Below are 20,916 nucleotides of genomic sequence, written 5' to 3' on the forward strand. Positions count from 1 at the left end.
CATACCACAGTCTACAGTCTCCCCTGCAGAGCGTTCCCGCAGACGTTCACTTGCTGTATTAGACCTCTGGTAAGCTTTATTAGAAAATTACTGCTGACTTGATTTGCACAGCAGGTCTTAATGAATCTGGAGACAGCAGCGCCAAGTAAAGTTTAGCGCCGAGTGAGTGACACTTAACCTCTCCCTTGATTAAAGGAAAGAATGACTGTACATGATGAAAAGGTGCATGTCAGTTAAGTCATGGCTAATCTCTCTGTGGCGTTCGTGTTGGAGCTCACCCGAGGGACGAGCCTCAATAACGTATCCAGTCACGGGTGCTGCGCCGATATCTCCCTCTGACCAGTGGATATTGAGAGCAGAGGACGTCTTTGTGATGGACATTTCCATAGGAGACCCAGGGGTGCCTATAACGTCACACACAGACACACATACTGAGGACACAGCTCTTATGTACATTCTTTTTCTGAAAACTTTAACGAACTATTACCATAACCACTAGTTAGTTTGTGAGTCTGTTGACGTAAATGCAACATAAACATATTTCAACCAAGTGCATTAACATACAGTGAATGTTTTTCATTCTTTATAGCAGCATTCACACAAGCACAGGTAGCACACGACCTGAACACGCCTTATCCCAACCTGTGCCCTCACCTTAACCCGTGTCTAATACGGACCCAAATTAAATACCAAATCTTAACCCTTTATTTCCCTAACTGGGAGCTGAGTCTAGAGATGAACCGATCAGTTGAGTAACTGATTAGTTGATCGAAAGACAATTTATCGACAAGTATTTTGAAAATCTTTGAGTCACAGTGTCATTTTTCAAGTAAAAATGCCAAATATTTGGTAGTTACAGCTTCTCAAATGTGAGTATTGCACATTTGCTGCATTTTTCTGTTTTCCATCATTGTGAAGTGAATATTTTTGGGTTTTGTACCTTTGGTCAGACATCACAAAATATGTGAAGAAACTGCATTGGAGCATTTTTCTCTAGTTTTTGACATTTCATAGATTTAACAATCTGTAGAAAACAATCATTAGTTTCAGCCCCAGTTGAGTCCCATAATATGACTGCATCAACTGATATTTGTTTATGCAAACACAAAGTCATGGTCATACCTACCCTGCACAGGCTGAGCAGTGATGTTTGCCTGTAAGGGGGGCCCATGGCTGACTGTGAGAGCCTGGACACTGAACGTGTACGTTGCTCCTTTGACCAGGTCCCGAACCTTCAGCCATCGCTGCCAGCTGCCTTTCACGTCCACTGTCACAACTTTACTCACTCCTGCTCTCACACAGACAGTTCAAAAGAAATGTCAGTCTCCTCCTCAACAAGAGTTTTTCTCAGTTTGTGTATATGTGTGTGCATACCCTGAACAGGAGCTGTGGGCTGGTAGACGACCCTGTAGCCCTCCAGCTGTCCATTAGGAGTGAGCGGAGCTCCCCAGGACACGTTGACACTTCCTCCTGTCACCTCGGAGAAGGACAGGTAGCTGGGCTGGCTCGGAGCTGCAGACACGTGGAGAATGACTAATGAAATAAAGGGAAGACGAATACAGGACAAAAAGGGAACAGAACTGTCACCACTCCCTACCGGACTGCAGGGTCCGAGCCCCGCGGGGGTCACTGGGCGGTCCGTCTCCTGCCGTGTTGAAGGCTGTCAGTGTGACCAGGTAAGGCGTGTAGCTGGTCAGGTTGGTGAGATGCACACGTGTGTCTGGGACAAAAATCATCTTCACCTTCTCACTCTGGTTCTGCTTGTCCCTCTCCCAGTAGTGGATCTACAACATGGGAAATCAACACCTTCAACCACACTGGCTCTGTTCTTAAAGATTCTCCTGCTCCTGTTTTCTCCCCTCCCTCACTTCATTTCTGCCAACTATATGTGTTATTTACTGTCTGTCCTTTGCTCCTGAGGTGCCCTTATTGATCCATATAAAATACAAGTGCTCATGCGCTGTTTAACAAGGAAGAGAAAGTTGGTTATGGAGAGATTTGTTTAGGCGCTGACAGTTTAACTGAAGGTTAAGTACCAGTACTTCACATACCTCTGGTCTAGATAAATATATTTTTGTCTGTTTTATGCAAAAAATATATTAATATCCCTTCATATATCTTTCTCTCCTCATTTTAAACCTTCACACTACATTCAGTGACATGACATTGCACTTACAAGCACAATGCTGTTTTCATGTCATACTGGGACTGTTGTAATTACCAGTTTCCAACCAGTCAGAAAAGTAGAATAAAATCTGTGTGTAGCATTTTAACAAACCTTACATGGGCCAACATCCTCGCCCATGTCTTTCCAGACGGCACATGCTCATGTGTGAATGGCACAATAATCTTGGACATGTCCATTAACAGTTATGACATCGGCCAGTAATGAAGACACACAGGCTACTTTGGTCGATCCCTGTTAGCTTAAATAGAACAAAGGCCATCTGATTATTACACCTAGTATGATGAAATCAATATCAATATTAAGACCTCATAGTGTGTAGCTTGTGAATTTCACAATTTAATGATGCCAAAATGAGCTTTTTTCAATATAAAACAATCAGTCTTTGGTTAAATTTCATATGAATGTGGTGATTTTAGATATGTGTTTCATACTTTGACAAAATAAATTCCTTTTGAAATCCTGTGACTTCTAGACTGTAGTGTAGGTCACAAACTTTTAATGAAACAGACCGTATATAATGAGAGAAAACAGATGAGCAATATACTTGATATCTTACTGCCAGTAAACAGCCTATATAAATGCATATCCAGTAACAAAATCTGTTTGATGCATTAAAACAGCTTGCTGCTCCTGCTCATAATGGTACTTCTTGCTTTAAATTTGACCCCTTACAAATCACCACATTTTGTTCAATCCGAAGCTCAATGTAGAGGGAATACTTTCATCTATTAATTTTTTAAACACCAGCTGAGAGCACAGCAAATATGGCTGGTTTAACATGAGGACTGCCTCGACTTTCCCTACGCACACTGTGCAGCCATATCTGATACACACTAACAGCAAGGTTACAGAGGTGGTTGGGCCTCATGCATTAGAAATGAATAAGAAAAAGTATCTTGTAAATACCCTTATAAGCCCTCAGAGGGAGAAAACAGCCACAGCAGCTGTTACAGGACTTCTTCTCGTGGTGGTTCATTTATTTGAAGCTTAAATGTTAAGCTTAAATGTTTTTTCCTTGACAAGCATTCAGCGGCAATCAACCACCCGGGTATCTAATCAAACAGTACATGGTTTGTCGACTCATTAAAAGTGTAATCAGATCATGAAACTGTGGCCTTCATAAGAACAGACAGACCAGACATATTGTTTTCTGGCAGTTGTCAGTGTGTTGTCGATCTGTGGACCAACAAGATGGATACAAAGTGAGAAACCGACAGATATTGATATGATATGATTGATTTCATGTATTTGGCATCAGTGTCGTGTCAGCCAACAACAACACTTAGTTGTTTTGTTATTACCATAGGCTTTCCTACATGCAACATTATAATAAATACAGTTGCAGAGTGGTCATTTAGACACATTTACATTATGTTTAGTCATTTGGAAGATGCTTTTATTCAAAGCGACTTACAAGTGAAGGACATCACTAAAGCTTCAGTGCAGCAGGAGGAGTAATAACTAAGTACTACATCTATTTAATAAGTGCAAGGAGATCAAGGAGGTGCAGCAGCAGTAAAAGCTCTAAGGTCTTTAAAGATATTTAGCAAGGATGTTTAAGAAATGGTCTTAATATTCAGAGGTGATGTATGCTGATGTTTTTATTTGGTAATTCAAGTCAAGTATTTAGTATTTTGTTTTTTGTGTAAATTTAGCAGCTACATACAGGTAGATCCAACAGCGTGTTTCTTCCTGGATTATAAACTGTGTCCGTGCAGTTTGGTTTACTTTTTGTAAAGGGGTCTATTTTGTTATTATTCCTGACATAAAACACCACAAAGCATCCTGAGCTATATTTACAACTTCCAAACTTGGTACAAGTAGCAGCTCATGAGCAGCACTTGAGGGCAGCATTAAACCATCTCTGTCCTTCCGCAGGCTCTTACAATAATGAGATACAGAGTAACTCATCCATTTGCTCGATTCAAAAAAGTATTACCTTCTACATAAAAGAGGTATTTCCATTTAAAACATTATTATTTTAGAAAATAGGAAATATCTTTTGTGACACTTCATTCTAATGGCTTAGTAAAAAAAAAAAGTCCACTCTGCTGTTTTGTAATCCACTCTGTTGTTTAAAGATCTATTTTGGTATTGGGTACGTGCGAGACCCTCAGGATTAGTCTGAAAAACAATTTGAAGTTGCCATGACTGAACATGATTTTAATATGATGTGATAAGCTCAAGAACCTTAAATGGATTTTCCAACCATCTCTTTTGTTAAAGAGTTGATTTAGGATCTTAAGTCATGATGAAAAACAGCAGCTGGATGTTTGTTTCACGCAGGAGGAAACAGTTTGTAGGTTTTTGTTTGTCTCCACTGCACTTCTATTATAAATAACTGACCCATTTGAAAAAAAAAAATACAAAAACTTGATACTACGAGGATGTGCAGTTGTGGTTTGCTTCAATCAGAACTATGGATGACCAATTTGTACTGAAGGTTTGTCCGTTGCTGCTCAGATTAACATTTCATAAGGTGCAACGTTTTACTTCGGGTGTGTTCGAGAGATTCCTGTTGACAGGACCTGCATCGTTGGGTAATACCTGTTACCCCTTAGCCATCATGTTCAGGGTGTTTAACAAGCCCTCGAGGACATTTCACCAAACTTCAACTATGGAAAAATACTCTGCAGTGAAGTTTACCGTTAGTCCTACCTGAGGTCTGCGCTGCTCGTCTAACAACGTAGGGATGTTAACAGAAGTCAGAACCTATAAATTCATTAAACATTCTTTCTTTGCTCTATTTCTCTCATCTTAATCTCCTTAACCCCCCTCTGCCTCACACTCCCCTCCCCATGTCCATCCATCTCTGGCAGTTTTAACGTATTCCCTCGATCCTCTTCTCTAATCAGGATTCTACAGGGATCACTTGCTCGTCTCATTCCTTCACTCTGCAAATATTACATTCCCTTCTTTCTTCTCCATTCCCCCCTCTACTCCTGCAGAAATCAATGTGTCTAAAGCAGGACAGATAACCTTGTGTTTGAAGTACTAAGAGAGAGGGGGTGGGACAAGGGAGTTGAGGAGGAGAGACAGGCAGAGGAGTGATATTGAAACCATTAAAGGATATTCAGATTCTTCCTCTAACTTAATTCTCTCTCTTTCTCTTGTCTCTATAGGACACTTGAAGGTGCAACAGAGCAAATCTCCTCCAAGACAAGAGTGGAGACATTTTAAATGCAGACATAAACAGCGCTGTGTGCTTTTTTACCACGTGGAGACTCATGCACTGTGTGCGTTTGCTTTTTTTTCGTGTCTTGTATGTAGCGTAGCTGGCACAAGGAATTCTTTGTGTGTATACATGTGTGTGTGTTTGTTTTTCTGTGTGTCACCTTGTATCCTTGGATGAGTCCATTCTGGGTCTCGAGGGGGGGTGTGTCCCAGGTCACTTCCAGGATGGAGGGAGACACAGCCGACACTCTTATAGACTGGGGGGCCACCGATGGAGCTACAGCAGGAGAGATGTTTTGTTAGGCAGTAACTGTGTGTGTGTGCGTGTGTGTGTGCGTGTGTGTGTGTGCAGCTGGGTGTTAGAGTGGGAAGTGGAGAAGATATGTTCTATCCTTCCAATTAGAATGGGCCTAAGGCAGTACCTTGTTACTCCACTGTACCACACATATGCATGAACACTCAGCAGTGTGCACCTGAGGCGAGAGAAAAGGCCATATCACCCCATTTCATCATCCCCCTCTAGCCTTTTCTGCCACCCCCTCCCACTCCTGCTGCTTATCCTCACCTCTCACTCCTCGGCATGTGATATGTATAACCTACTAAACTCTACATGCACGCACACACACACACACACACACACACACACACACACACTACACACACACACACACACACACACACACACACACTACACACACACACACACACACTACACACACTACACGTTACACACACCCTTGAATATGAAAGCAGAACTGGTCTGATGTAGGGAGTGTGAGATTGTAAGAGAAATTGCAAATATATGTGGGTGTTGCTATCATAACATGCAAATTTGTGCAAATGCACTCTTGTTTGTGTGTTTGTGGTTTCCAAGGAGGAGAAGCTGCTGCTACACACCATCCTGCCAATTGTCAACCAACAACTGGACCATCTCCAAATTGCCAACGGGGCCAAGAGGGGCACAGAGGATGCTGTGGCCTGCCTGCTGCACCTCCTCCTCCAGCACCTGGATTCCCCAGGTACCCTCGCCAGGATACTCTTTGTGGACTGCTCTGCTTTCAACACCATCCAAAGGCACCTTATGATCCGGAAGCTACAACAAGTCAGCACCTGCCATCTGATCCATCTGCTCCACTCCCCTCTTACTCTTACGACACAGCCCTTCTTGTTCTTCTCACAGACAACCATTCTGTCCTGGACTATCGCTATGCTCACACCACTTCACCCAGCGGAGTGAGTGTATAACCACCTTCACCTCATCCACATCAGTGATAACAAAACAAGTCGGAATGGTTGACAGCGTCAAATATCTCGGACTCACAATAAACTCAACAAACAAAAGACATTTAAAAAAAAGGTGTCATCAAAGTCTCAGCAATTCGGAAACTCAAACGACTTCATGTCGCCCCCGTCGCCTCCTATTGTTGTACCAAAGTGTTGCTCCACCTGTTTCTTCAACATGCTCTCTGTTACAGACCGGGCCAAACTCACACCAACAACAAACCCTGCTGCAAAGATAAATGGAGCTTCTCAGAGCTCAACTGTGAGGCCATCACACGCATTGCATATACAATAGCACAGGATATCACACACCCACTCAACCGCCACTTCACTGGGGGCAGGTACAGGTCCCTGAGGTGCAGAAGGGCTCACTACGGCAAAAGCCTTCTACCCGCAGCCATAGCAGATTCAAACAGGGTGACTCGCTTCTGTTTTCACTTACCTGCCTCGCCGACAGACACCTCAACTGGGGTGGAGGGTGGGCTCTCTCCGATGATGTTGTAGCTTGTCATAACGATCTGGTAACGCTTGAATTTCTTTAGCTCTACAGAGAAGTAACAGTACTTTAAAAACTTTTATAAAACATGCATGACAAACATGACATGGCTGTGATTGACACTTATTTTAGAAACTAAAGCTAAAGCTAAACATAAAGATCCCTGGAGCTTTAGTTCCCAGTTCCATTTTAAATGACTTACGTGTCAACTCAAACTCTGTGAGCGAGGCGCTACTGACTGTCTTGAAGGTGCTCTTGGCTTGGGGAGAATGAGAGAAAAATGGAAGGAGAGTAAATCAATAAACATTTCAGGTTCAACAATAAATTGTGCAATTATAATGCAATTCAATAAAATGACTGTATTAAAGACTTTTATGTTTCAGTACCCTTGTCTGACTCAGTGGACGTCGGATGGACACGGAATTGTCCATCTGCCAATCTAGTCAAGCAGATAGTCAATCTACTATAAAGCACTTCAGGCTTCACAGTGCATAATAATATTTTATTATTGCAATGTTATAGTGCAATATAGGTGTTCTCATAAGAAAACAATGGTCCGATGAGGGCCATTCGCTCAATCTGTCATCACAGCCACACACAGTTCATCCCTGGTCTTTGCTCTGATGTGGAATACATCTCAAAAGATCTTTTTCTTATTTCTTACTCTCAGTTCTTTTTTCTTTGACATTTAAGACCTCTGAAAGATTTCTTTTTTTTTTTTTTTTTTTAAAACAAGGCAAAATGGGTTAAATTAAAAATGCTAGGCTGGCACTGCAGCATGAACAATTGAACAAGATCTTTCTATAAACACTCAAACTGTCGGGTTTAAACCTTTTACAAACACTGTCAATGTACTTACTGTTGCAGAGCAAACTTTTTCACCACTGTTCCTTTCTTTTATTGCTCATTTTCTGATCGCACATAATAAATGCACTGTCACTGAAATATTTTTTCTTCAAACCAAAGATTTCAGTGCAGTAGATCAAACCCACAGCCAGAGATGTACTTCATTGATTATGGAAGTGAAGCTCTCTCTAAAATCATAGAGCCACTGACCGTTTGCTAAACCTCTGAAAAATCCCTTGAAACGCAATTGTCCAATCATAGCTTAGCAACTGTAACTAGGCGCAGAGCAGATCTGTCAAATCTTGGATTCCTCCACTTTTTGAAGTGGAGTGCATGATACTATAGTAAGAGCCATACTCATTAAAAAGTTTGGAGGCCTTTTATTATCCTCTTCAAAACCAAAAACAGACGAACAAAAGTGTGAGGAATGGAAAACGGTGTGTTTATTTGATCTAATCTAATCTGCAAGTGTTAGCATGGCTGACTAACTATCACACTGTACTTGTAACCACGTTACTTCCAAGGCCATGGAGAAAAATCTTCAACCAGAGGGGTTATAGGCATGTAAGTAAAGCGGCTAAACAGGGTTATGCTAAAACAAAATGTATGATCTTACATATTCCTTATCGAACATAAGCACATTGATTGATTTATTCCCAAATCATATACATAAATCATCAAGTAGTGGTGATGCTGACTGTTTTCATCTGTTTTAGTGCAATATCAAATCTGGAAACAAATTAAAATTCACCCAGAGAACGCGTTTGCTCAATTAGCTAGCTAAGCTGCAGTTGACAAAATGAGCAATGAGAGCTCTGCTTTTGTCCAGCTCTGTCTGTAATCAAGAACCAAGTTTGACAGGTGTGGCGTTAGTGTCAGTGCTACTCACCTGTAATGAGGGTACCTGTGGTGGTGTTTTTGGTCGTCTGGACATCTGCTTCAGTGAAAGTGGAGGTGTTCACGGGAAGCTCTCTATAGTACAGCCGGTATCCAGTCAACACCCCATTAATGCTGTCGTCAATGGGACGCTGGAAACAAGCACACACAGGCACCAGTGGAAAAGTATTAGCGATCCATTCCTCAAACAGAAAACTTCTGAGAATTCTGCAGTATGCTAATTTTCATTCTTGGCGAGTGACAGGGAACTGGCAGGCGGGAAGAGCAGTATTTTATCAGCAGAGTCCACTTTAAAGGGCTGGTGGATTGGTCTGGCTGTAACCCGCACAGACAAAGTGATGCTTCAGTGGATTTGGCACTCTTGTAAAGGATGATGAAATTGCTGGTGACTTTGTTTTTTCACTGCCTCCTTCTGCTTTGACATAAGGCATGAAGGAGCAAGAGAAGACATTCTCAAACAGAGGAGGAAGGGCGATGAGCAGTTAAGTTGTTAGGTTGTATTTACTGTCCATTCACATATCACTATTGCTCTTAACCACCTCTGTTTTTCCATAACTTTGCTCTCTCTCTTTTTCCTCTGTTGTTGGACATCACCGATGTTTGCCTCTCTCGCTCTCTAACATCTCTCCTGCTGCTATATCCTCATTAGGACTGTGAACATTTTTCTCCCCTACCCAGGACTGTCTGTCCCGCCGTCTGTTCATCCACCTCTCCCTCCATCTCTCCAATCTGTCTGTGCTGCCCTCTGACCTTTCCTGTTTCAGTAATAATGGTAATTGCATCCACAGACACAAACACACACGGCACAAACACACGTACAGACGCTGCATGCAGTAAGTCTGCAGGGGTCTCCTTCTCCAAGTAAGTGATTAACCTGTACTCAAAAGTTTGTTGTGTAGGCATGTGTGAATATGGTGCACATGAGTCTCTGGGACTGTTGTGTTACAAGTCCGAAAATACCTTCCACTGCACCAGGACTGAGGTAGTGGTTGTTGGTTTTACTGCGAGGATCACTGGAGGCTCATCAGGTACTGGGAAGAAAACACACGGAAAGAGAGTGAGGAAGACAAACAAACAAACAGACAGACTTGCTTCTGTCCATCCCCTCACAGTTCTTCTGTTATGTTTTAAAATCTACGTATTTCCTCGTCTTCAACTTTCTTTCCTCCCTTGCTCCATAAGCGCCCCCAGTCTCTCACCGTCCTGCAGAGTTGTAACAGCCTCCGTTTCTTTGCTGAGGACACTGTCTCCTATATCGTTGGTGGCCAGCATCCGAAACTTGTATGACGTGAAGGGCTTCAACCTATACATGCGCACATATGGACACACAAAAAAAAAAAATTTCCATTTTACTTCAATTATATCATCTGCAGGATTTATTTAATGCATAAATTGATGAATTAGTTTGTTGAAACTTTGCGAACGGCTGATGGACTTGTTGCACCATGATCCTCATGCAAGATTCACAATATTGTTTCCATGTGATTTTATTACTAATAAGGGGATTTTGTTTGTAATTTAGCCGATAAAACCACAGCAATACAGTTAGACTTGTGATTTTGAGCGAAAGACTTTTATGATAGCACAACAGCTGAAGGCATGTCTTGGTAGGGAGTCTCCTCAGGACCAGCTGTGCCTTACAGACATCAATCAACAGTAGTCAGCAATATCTTCTCTCAGTACTCATTTCACATTTCACAATAAATCTTTTTTACTTGAAAGATGTGCCATGGGTGAATGTTGTTCCTCACTGTCTCCTCCTAGCTACATGACTGTGCTTTAGTCTCCTAATGTTTCACAGTTGATATTTGGACCGTCTTATTGTTTGCTTTTCAGCCACCTGTAAAGCACATTGAATTGCACTTAATGGTATGAAAGGCGTTACACAAATAAAGTTAAGGCAGAATTTTTTGATTCCACCCAGAGTTTCTCACCAAACAGCATTGTGGGTACCAACAAACACAGTGAATGCATTCCCTTCCCCATAAAGCCTTTGTAAAACCTTCTTTTGAACGTTTTGACATTGTTAACATCGGCTTGTGGTCTCGTGCTCTTACTCTACTAGGAAAAGGCCAAAAAAAAAGGCACATGTTTTATACAAGATACAAAGAATACCACTCATCAAAACATTATAACACAGCACCACACGTGGTCAAAAAACTCCACTGGGTACCTTTAACAATTTGGAAATAACTTCCTCCCAAAACCACCTTCTCCCCCTCTCACAAGGCATGTTTTGCTCTTTCAGTGGCCTTTGAAGATCAGAGAAGGTCTTGAATAATAATTATCTAACACCTTTCCTAATTGTCTCCCCTGCCAAAGTATTTTTACTGCCATACTACCACAACATCTTATCTGCATTTCTCCTCTGTACAAGGTGAAAGCATTAATAAGCGCAGAATAACAATTTACATCAGTCATGTTGAAAACAATTTGCTCTAGAGCCACTTACAATCAGCCCAATGAACATGCACCTATTGTGCAGGGACTAGCTGAACAAGCCTGCTGCATGGTGCCTTATGGGACGCAAACAGTATAAATGCATCCTCTCCCACACACTGTAGGAAATTGATTGTAATTTATGAAGGACAGTTGGCTGCAAAATAGTCATTTTTCTTATATTTTTAATTGATTTTAACCTGTTTTTAACAGGAGTTAACGGGAGCTATTTAATAATTTGTAACAAGAAGTCATTCCACTCCTGCTCACACATCTACCTGCAAGTTCCCTCTCTAGACTTTATTTACAGAGTGCCTAGGAGACTTCAGAGGACCAGTTAGAAATTCAGCAGGCGACAGGAGAACTGCTCAAGTGTCTTCTTGTATAATAATGAGCCGGGCCCAATAAGGGACAAGAAAAGGCCCTATGGGGTTGTGGGTATCGCAGGAATAGAACATCAAAGGCACCAAGCTCAAAGATGGTGGGGTACCAAGAGCACTGGGAGGATGTTAAGGACAGTGTTTGAAAGTGTGTGCGTGTGGACTTTATATGTGTCTGCGCACTAGCCTGGGGAATTCGATGTTTTGGTTCCAAAGATGTCTCACTGGAAAACAACAATTAAGGACAGATAACAAGTAAGTATGAGTGTGAGCATACGGAGATGTAAGCTAATTCCTCCATCCGGCGCTGTAATGAGAGCATTCAGTGATAGAATGAGCTAAAAAAACGCATCAAAACAACAGCAGCAGCACCGCCATCGTGGCAGATAGACTCTCCCCGAGGCAGGTTTGAAACAGGCTGATGCAGACACAGAGAGGGAACAGTCTTCAGCATCTCAAATAGCCCTGTGATAGCTCGCGAAGGTGCGCACACAAACAGTCATGAAGCAGAGAACACACACCAAACAAAAATAAGCCTCATCACAGTCCTGCTACTCAGGCTATCAGCGAAGTTGGAGCATCTATCCAGTCTGACCATCATCACCTGCTGCCGTAATGACAGTCTCACCAGGGAGGAGAGGATGGAGGGAAAAAGAGAAAGGAGTAGAAAAGGAAGACATTCAATAGCAATGGAGCACTCTTCTTTGGGATGAGTGGGGGTGATGCTTGAGGACGTATGAAGGAAAAAATACGAGCCTGATGGTTTTTGAAAGCACTGGCTGTTGATGGATGGATGGATGGAGGGAGGGGAGGAGGTGGCGACAACATGAGGGATGACTGATGAAAAGGTAAAAAGAAAAGTTGTAGAGAGAGAGAAAATAGATAAACGGCAGAAACAAACTTGAAAGCATGAAGCCAGAGTGAGAAATTATTAAGAGGAAAAAAACACAGAGCAGTTCCTGCTGTTCCTGTGTGATTAGGTGACTGAGATCCTCCGCGTTTCTGCAGTGATTATGATTACTCTACTCTCCCTGGTGTTTTTTTTTTTTTGTGGTTTATGTTTTTTCGCTCCACAAACCTTTTCTTTACTTCCTGTGCTAAATAAATAAATAAAGCCATTCTGTTTGTGCTCTAATTCTCTACTCTATGCCTTGACATTTCACAGTATCCCCCCTCTTTGTCCATCTTCTCCCCAGGGATGCATAAACATTACAAGATTTTTTTTTTTTTACAGATTGACTTTAACTAATTCAAATGCAGCATGTCATGCTAAACAACATTCCCTTGTTAGTGCTCTGTAATGAAAGCAAAAAAGAAAAAACAGTAATTATGCCTGTTTTCTCCAAGGATACTTGACATGGCCTAATTGACTGTTAGGTGAGCCCTGTCCCCCCTTAGATACTGTTGCTATGCCTGTCAAGCTTTCTGCTCTCACACAGCACATATTTCAAGCTGACTCGATTTAAAACAAGTATCTTGTGAAAGTAAATATGCAGCTTTCTGGCCACACTGAGCCAAAAGATTGAGGCTAAAATTAAAAGGGCAAAAATCCTGACTGAGGTAGAAGACATGGAAATACAGAAACAGCTTGTATGACAGTGTAGGATAATGAGGAAAATTTTCATCCTAACATAATCCTGTTTAGCCTCTTAGTTTACACACCTGGACAAGCGAGAGATGTTAGATTTAACTAACTGATATGTTTGTCAAATGCAATGCTATCTCGGGGAAGCTTGCTGGGGTTGCTGGAGTGTATGCTCTCCCAAAATCCAATAAAGAGCAGGACAGAGATGTTAACGATAGGCTAAACTCTGATATAAAGGCATCAAGGATTGGCTTCCACACTGCTGCTGCTGTGATTGGAGCTTTGTACTGTCACCTGTGACCCAATGAACTGTGAGACGGTTCATGAAAGTTACTGCTATAGGTAGTAGGCTTGTTAGCTAGTCATGCTAACGTTTGTGATGTATGTTACAGCAAACATCCATTCTTTACGCTTCTGCTCTTGGAAACACTAAAATAAAAAACACCCTCCAAACTCTTTATAGATGGAGTAGTCAGAACTTGACAGAGCTGCTGCTTATTGGAAAGCTGTGATTGGACAATCACTGTTTGAAGGAGGGGTTTAAGCAAACACAACAGCTATGTGTATATTTGTGTGTGTGTGTGTGTGTACCCGTCAACGGTCCAGGCGGTCTTGTTGTGTGGGATGTCAGCGACGTGTGTGTTCCAGTCCCCGCTGGGCAGCTGTTTGACCTGCAGAGTGAAGTATCTCAGGGGAGAGGAGCCGGAGCCGCCAGTCACCCAGTGGAGGCGGAGACGGCGAGATTCAACCCCGTCCTGAGGAACAGACAACCTCCTTGGCGGCTGGGGACGCTCTGTGGATGCGGTATGGGAGAGGGGAAAAGAGGGAAGATAAAAAGATGAGAGTGGGAGGAGACGAAAGAGGCAAAGGAGAGCAGAGAGGGGAAGAGAGAGAAGGTAGAAAAAGTGATGTGACAGGGACAGAGACGGGGGAATTGCAGGGGAAGGATGAGAAAAAATTGTGAGCAACAAATGAAATTTTCTGCTGCTATTTTTTGATAAAAAAAAACATAAACACTTGTTGATATTCCGACACATTCCAAACATAGATTCATACACAAGATTATGTTTTTAGCGATTTAACATTATGTGGCTGTTATCACATTTGTTTGTGTATTTTTGTTTGCAAGAGAAAAAGACTGCACTCAGTGCTTTAGATATACAGTCAAGTGACAAATTAAAGGACAGAGCTTTTACACGTTACCATGTGTCAAGAAGGTTCTGGATGCCAAAAACAAATGAAAAAAGGTCAAAACATCCAAACACTTATCTCCATCGCAAATGTGGCTGTTTGTGATGGAGATAAATGCGTGGATGACAAATTAAAGGAAAAGCAAGCAAAGTGTTCTGGTTAAGTGTTGGGCCATTACAGGCGTCCAGAACAGCTTCTATGCTATTATTTTAACTGCAGTAATGATATCATACATGTATGTGTGTTTTGGGGGGGCTTAAACTGCCATGAGGGGGACGGGCTAGAGACAACACAGCTTCTCCAACGGCATGAAAGTGTCTACATTTTGCTAATAGTTTGGAAGTGGAGACTGACATATTTACACTTCTAGAAGGCACTTTGAGTTAGTTTCAATTTTAGTCAGACTTTGAATGGAATTATTTTGAATAAAAGATGCATGTATGTAATGATCTTTCTTTTCATCCGTTCTGCTGTCACAGTGATGATTTCTCTGCCTGAAGTCTTTGTCGTACACATGCATGCATGTAAAAAGCTGATTAGAAACGCTGATTAGAGACACTGATACACAAATACATGACCAAGAAATCAGTTTTCTGAATTTGGTTTGTCTGATCCCCTACCTCGATTACAGGAACCAACGTTTAAGAAATGAGCTTACTGCAGAGTCAACTGAATCCTGGTTACTTAAATGCATGTAAATGCACTGTGTAGAAACATCTGCTGTCAAGATGTTTCTCCACTTATTAATTCAGGTATTTCCTTTGACTTCCCTCCTATCTGTAGCTATAAATATCGAAATTAATTGTCACCTGGACAAATGGAGACAATCATGGACCATATGCTGCAAAAAGCTTGTAAGACAGGACATGGCAGGCTACATTTACATCACATATGCATCAGTGTAACTTGCATTTGCATACATATGTTTAAATGAAACAAGACATCTAACCGCTGCGGCATCAAAGCTGCAAACAATTCCTCAGCAGATTGCCAGTGTGTGTGTGTGTGTGTGTGTGTGTGTGTGTGTGTGTGTATTTGTCCGTGTCTTCACTATTCAATTAGAAGATGAAAGATGGCTCTAGGAGTCAGTGTCTTTGCACAACTGTGTTGGCAGTAGCCATGTGATTAGTGGACGTGTGTACACACGTATGTGTGTGCACACACACAAACACAACCACACCCAAAGGGGGGGGGCACAACTGTTTAATTTCTGAGGCACCAGGTTATCGATTAAGACTCGAAATAAAAGCATTATCGATTTTCTCTGAAGTTTAATTAATCCGCACTTATGTTCTCAAACAAACACACAAACACAGTCACACACTGACACTCACACACAGGCTCGCCTTCCTTCATTCATTCTTATCACAAGTAATTTAAGTCAAATCTGTTTGTCTCCCTTCTTCCCTCATGCCCTTATTCTTCATTCCCTTCAAGATTTGACTATTCGCTCGCTCTTTTGTTTTCCTGATACGATCTGTGTCTCTCTGTCTGTTCTCCTCTTGTTCCATTCCACAGTAAAGATCATGTTCTGATAATCACCTCATAATTGTGAGAACAAGTGCTGCCATTTCAGCACTTACACGACTGTTTACTGCGACAAAGTGAGAGAAGAGGAGAGGTGAGGTGAGGGTTTGAGCGTAGAAGGGATGAGGACTGGGTTGATATTAGAGGGGTGAAAAGATGGGGTGTGGGGAAATGAATTCTGCTAAATATGCTACTATATGTTGTCCATTATCTTATCAGTTATCACCCTCTTGGAGACAAACATCAGCATAGGCAAATCTCTCTGGGGGGAATTGCAGTTTTCTCTATAATACATGCATGCATGTTCATGCAGCCTCACACTCACACATACACACCCACATGCACGCTCAAAAAACCAATTTTCTTTTTCTAGGGATTAAGTTGGTCTCTTCAGCATCATCAGAAAGAAATCTCTATTAGGCTATTCTGTCTATCTCACATTGAGAATGGGCCATTATGTTACTGAAGTGGAACAGGGAACCACTGAATTCTATTCTAAAGAAATCCTGATAATGATGCTGCCAATGTTATGATATCTGATCCAATTAAAATGCACTACACAAGCTCATAGCTCCGAACAGAATATCTGACATCATGATTCCAGGTTTTCATAAAAAAAATAAATAAATAAAAAAAAATCACTTCACTGTCACAATTTAATATAAGGACTTTTGCAGCATTTCAATGCTTTACCAGTCTGACAGAGAAAATTGGACAAAGAGATCAGGGGTGACATATATCAAAGGCTGTGAGTTACATTCAAACCAAAAGTTATTCATGCGTTCGGCTACTGAGACACCAGAACTTTTGAAGTGATTATCAAAGTGATATTTCACTTTGGTGTGATGGTTCTTCTTAGCTCCAGAGTGGTTACACCTCAACTTAAACCTTTCATTTTCCATGTGTCTTTATCAACTGGTAATATCACCCTGCTCACTGAACATAATACTAATGAGACCTATGTCTGTTAAATGTTTGTACATATGATTTTTATAATTAATTGTAGGATACATTTTCAAAAGAAAATGTATTTTCAGTATCTAGCAACAGAAGTTTCCTCCATATTCAGTTTCGACCGACTGCCTCACCCATCCACACACTTGTTCCCAGTTGTCATCAGCCCTTCAGTCACCTGAGCTCTCCCCACCTGCACCTCATTCTACAATCAGCCTTGCACCACATTCACCAGTTCGCTGCCTTTGTTCCTTGTCGGATCCTTTCCCATGTGGTTTCCCTGTGGTCCTGCTACCTGCTTTTGCTGCCTGCCATCTTGTCTGCCTGTTATTAAAGACTACTTCACTGCACCAGCCTGCCAGTGCTTTTGTCTTCTGCCTGCCCTGTTATCAGCTAACCCTGAGAGTTGCTCTTAGTGACCCACCACTCTGCCTGTAGCTGTAACACTCGGGGTTGAGGTACTGTATGCGGATGATGGATCTGTGGTCTTGACTTTTATGGCTTATAGCTTCAGCTAACACAGTTAAACGACGTGATAAGCTTTGTTTATTTCATACATCCTGTTTTATTGCATCCTAATAGGCGGGACTGTCCTGTCTGTTAACATGCAGCGTTGATTGATGAGAGGAAAAAAGTTGAATGAGATGCAGACATTGTTGACAGAAGGCAAAGCATTGATTAATACATTTAATTCAATAACCCTGAGATACTCTCTTTTTGTACTGGGAAATAATAACAAAAACCCTTTAAAAACATTTGCCTTGTTTTTAAGTAAACATAACCTTCAACTGTCTACAGCCCATTCTTAGTTACTAGTGTTTTCTCGTTTATTTGGTAATAAAACTTTTCATAAACCATCTTTACAATTTGATTCCTGCTGTCCCCTCCTTTTCAATGTAACGCTGTCATCCTGCCATCCATCCCTTGGCATCCTGTCAGTATTTCCTGTATGATAAATCTCTTGTTATCAATCAGTCAGATCATTCATGCTGTGTAACCCAAAATAGCACCTGTATTACTTAGTCCACATAAACAGTCAGTAGCCTGCACCTATGGCAGAACAGCCCCTGAAATCTTCAGATTTACCGATCATGAGGATGATTTGAAACTAATGGTGCATCACACATTACAGGATATTATTAAGATTACTGTGCCAGAGGGAGCAATGCATCATCTCATTGGGAAGCATATGTAAACAAAATGGAGACTGTGGTGTAACAACTTGTTGTAACGTGAAACTTTGCAGTGAGGAAAAAACAAAAGCAGAAGGCTGAACGAGCCTGGATGAGACACAGGCATGTGGCTTTTTCATTCTTCAGCGAGAACTGGAGGTGAGATTTTAACTGTCTGTTTTAATATGTCAACATTAGTATGCTAGCTAATGTTAGCCTCAACCACTACACTGTTTATTGTTGCTTGGCTACAGCCAATGAGCCAAGCAGTTTGGGAGGCTTAAGACTGGATCTGTGAAGTGATCCTTTTACCAGATTATCTGGGCCAAACATCAGTATCGACATAGGTCCAGGGCCAGATTTCTCCTATGATTGTTGGGAGGGGTGAATTGGGGTTAAATCGGGGCAAACCTCCTGTAGTCTGAGCCCAGATTTATTGCAACCTTTGGAGTATAGGTGAATCTTCATTTGGTTTCAGTTGAAATGGCTGCTGTATTTGAAATAAGCTGAAGACATGAAAGCAGCTGATTGAGGCAGGAAGAGAGGTGCAGACGTCTAGATAAGACGAGATAAAAGCATCACGACCTCTGAATCCAAGGAGGATAAAAACTTGACTTTTTATTTGTTTCAAAATTGAATGAAAAAGAACTGCACTCCTCACTCACTTCACCTCTTTAAAAATCAAGTCACTATAAAAAGCTGTTCCTCCTTTCTGGCCAACGACTCTCTTGCAGGAAATACATCTGTTTCAGGCTTTTAGAGAGAAAATTATCTTGGGAGAGTTACAGTCACTGCTCAGCCTCCTACACCCCGCCATAGGCATAAACCGTCATAGTCTGTTTCTGTTTTAAAATTCTGTTATTGTCGCAGTTTATTCCCTATGATCAGGCCAGTGACTGCTTAAATTAGCTGAAATGTTGAAGGTAAATTAGCAACATTTTTGCTGCCCTAAAAGACAAGTGCAGGGTGCTATCTGCAGTTTTTCACTTCTAGTTCTAACTATCTCAAGATTGATCAATACTATTTACTTTGGATTGGAATCTATGATTTATGGCTTTCAGATCTCGCTTTCTGATCCATTCTATCTAAAAGAGACTAACTACTAACTCTTTTCACCAGCGCAAGATGCTATGAGATAGTGGCCAGTGGTGCAAGACAGTTGGTGAGAAAGGCTAGTCACCTTCGTTGTGTCACTCACGTCAATTAATTTTGGTGTGTACAGGAGGTAGTATACTTAAAAATACTAAAAAGAAAAAGTAAAATTTTTCATGATTTAACAAAGCTGGCTGAGTAAAGTGACCAGCTTTAAACAAACTCAGTTTTTGAAACTCCTGACTCTCATTAAATCCCTGCCGGAGGACAAATACCTGGTGATTTCAATATCTGCATTTACTGCCAAGAAGCTCTTTCAAAATGTCATTACGTTTTGTTCTGTATGTAAAATGTCCACACATTAAAAAGGTCACACTCTTTAACTTGTGCCAATGCTCTGTGCCCGGTAACAATGGGTTCTGCATGTCCGACCACTAACTACTTGTTGTTGAAGCACAGATAACCTTTCTGAGCTCCACACCTGAAGCTCCCGCTCGCTTTTCTTTCCCTAACTTTATCTCTGCAGGGACTTCGCACATAGACCGCAACTCATTACACCTCTAAGTAGAGATCATAAAATTTTTAAATGCTAAAACTTCACCTGACCTTTCCATACTCTTCCCGCACTGGCACTACTGTAAGAAATAACATAATGGGTGACAAAATATAATTTTTGTCCAATTTACCAAAGTTAATATTTATTGCCAAAGTTAATATGAAAAGAGAAGACAAAATATTAAAACAATTGTGGTTTTCTCCTATAATAGACTTTTCTAATGGCAAACGAGTAAAAGGTAAAAGCACAGGTAAAATTAATAACATTAATCAAGTCACTCCTGCTAAAAATTGGCTCATTTACAGAATCTTTATGTCTAATCTGATTGAACACCTTTTATGTCCTTATGCATCATTATGATTGAATGTGAATTTCATTACAGTTTATTAAATTGCTGTGGCATAAATGGCACATGAGATGCATGATAAGTACATAGAGGGCTGCATGAAAAAGCAAATTTTATTCGTCATTACTCAAAGCTTCCAAGCTTACACCCCATTATTCTAGTTCAATTATCCAGCAATGTAGAAAAGTAATTTTTTTTTTTTTCATAGAAACAAAACGAAAACACTTGTTACACTGATTCCATTACTGTGTGATTTAATACCGTTTCAGAATTAAATCATACTGACTGGTCCAAATATAACGGAAGATTTGTCCCTGTAGAGCTTTTTTTAAAGCAGACACTTTAACTCAGCATCGCAAGAAAAACATAGGTGAAACTAATAGCGTTTATGATGACTCTGTTCCATTTAGGATTTCTAGTACACCACGCCCGTGAGCAAGCGCACCGTGCTCTGGAACTTCAAACCAAACTGAACAGCTGCGTTCAGAAACCCTATATAGCTGAGTGATACACAAGTCCCAGTGCTGATACTCTATATCAGCACCCATGGAACGCCTCTCGTCCAATCAAATTACTTGGTCGGAATTAACTGTTGTGTAATTATGAATATTACTGACACCTGTTGCTGCTAGAGATGGTATCACTAGTTCTTATTTCTCTGGTAACTTGTTGACATTGTTTTTTTTTTTTTATTACTGTACAAGAAAAATAATAAATTCAAAACAGGATTATAATGTATTCATGTCAACAACAGTAATGTTTAGAAAAGTCATAAGTCTCTGGAAGCAAATG

General features: G+C 41.1%; 1 protein-coding gene across 1 annotated transcript in view; it reads right to left on the bottom strand.

Moving 5' to 3' along the window:
• Positions 1 to 20,916, bottom strand: part of LOC111663304 (protein sidekick-1) — a 219,891-nt gene that overhangs the window by 5,745 nt on the left and 193,230 nt on the right. The window contains exons 31-41 of the mRNA XM_023417470.2: positions 13,878 to 14,079; positions 10,082 to 10,185; positions 9,843 to 9,913; positions 8,875 to 9,013; positions 7,342 to 7,398; positions 7,086 to 7,187; positions 5,524 to 5,639; positions 1,598 to 1,784; positions 1,375 to 1,512; positions 1,127 to 1,288; positions 279 to 404 (exon numbers count right to left, since the gene is read on the bottom strand). Coding sequence (XP_023273238.1) covers positions 279 to 404; positions 1,127 to 1,288; positions 1,375 to 1,512; positions 1,598 to 1,784; positions 5,524 to 5,639; positions 7,086 to 7,187; positions 7,342 to 7,398; positions 8,875 to 9,013; positions 9,843 to 9,913; positions 10,082 to 10,185; positions 13,878 to 14,079 — 1,404 coding nt within the window. The remainder of the gene's footprint in view (positions 1 to 278; positions 405 to 1,126; positions 1,289 to 1,374; positions 1,513 to 1,597; positions 1,785 to 5,523; positions 5,640 to 7,085; positions 7,188 to 7,341; positions 7,399 to 8,874; positions 9,014 to 9,842; positions 9,914 to 10,081; positions 10,186 to 13,877; positions 14,080 to 20,916) is intronic.

This window comes from Seriola lalandi, unplaced genomic scaffold, assembly GCF_002814215.2.
Source record: "Seriola lalandi dorsalis isolate HSWRI2012SDOR001 ecotype SW California unplaced genomic scaffold, Sedor1 jcf7180002054574, whole genome shotgun sequence".
NCBI classification, from domain to species: Eukaryota; Metazoa; Chordata; class Actinopteri; order Carangiformes; family Carangidae; genus Seriola; species Seriola lalandi.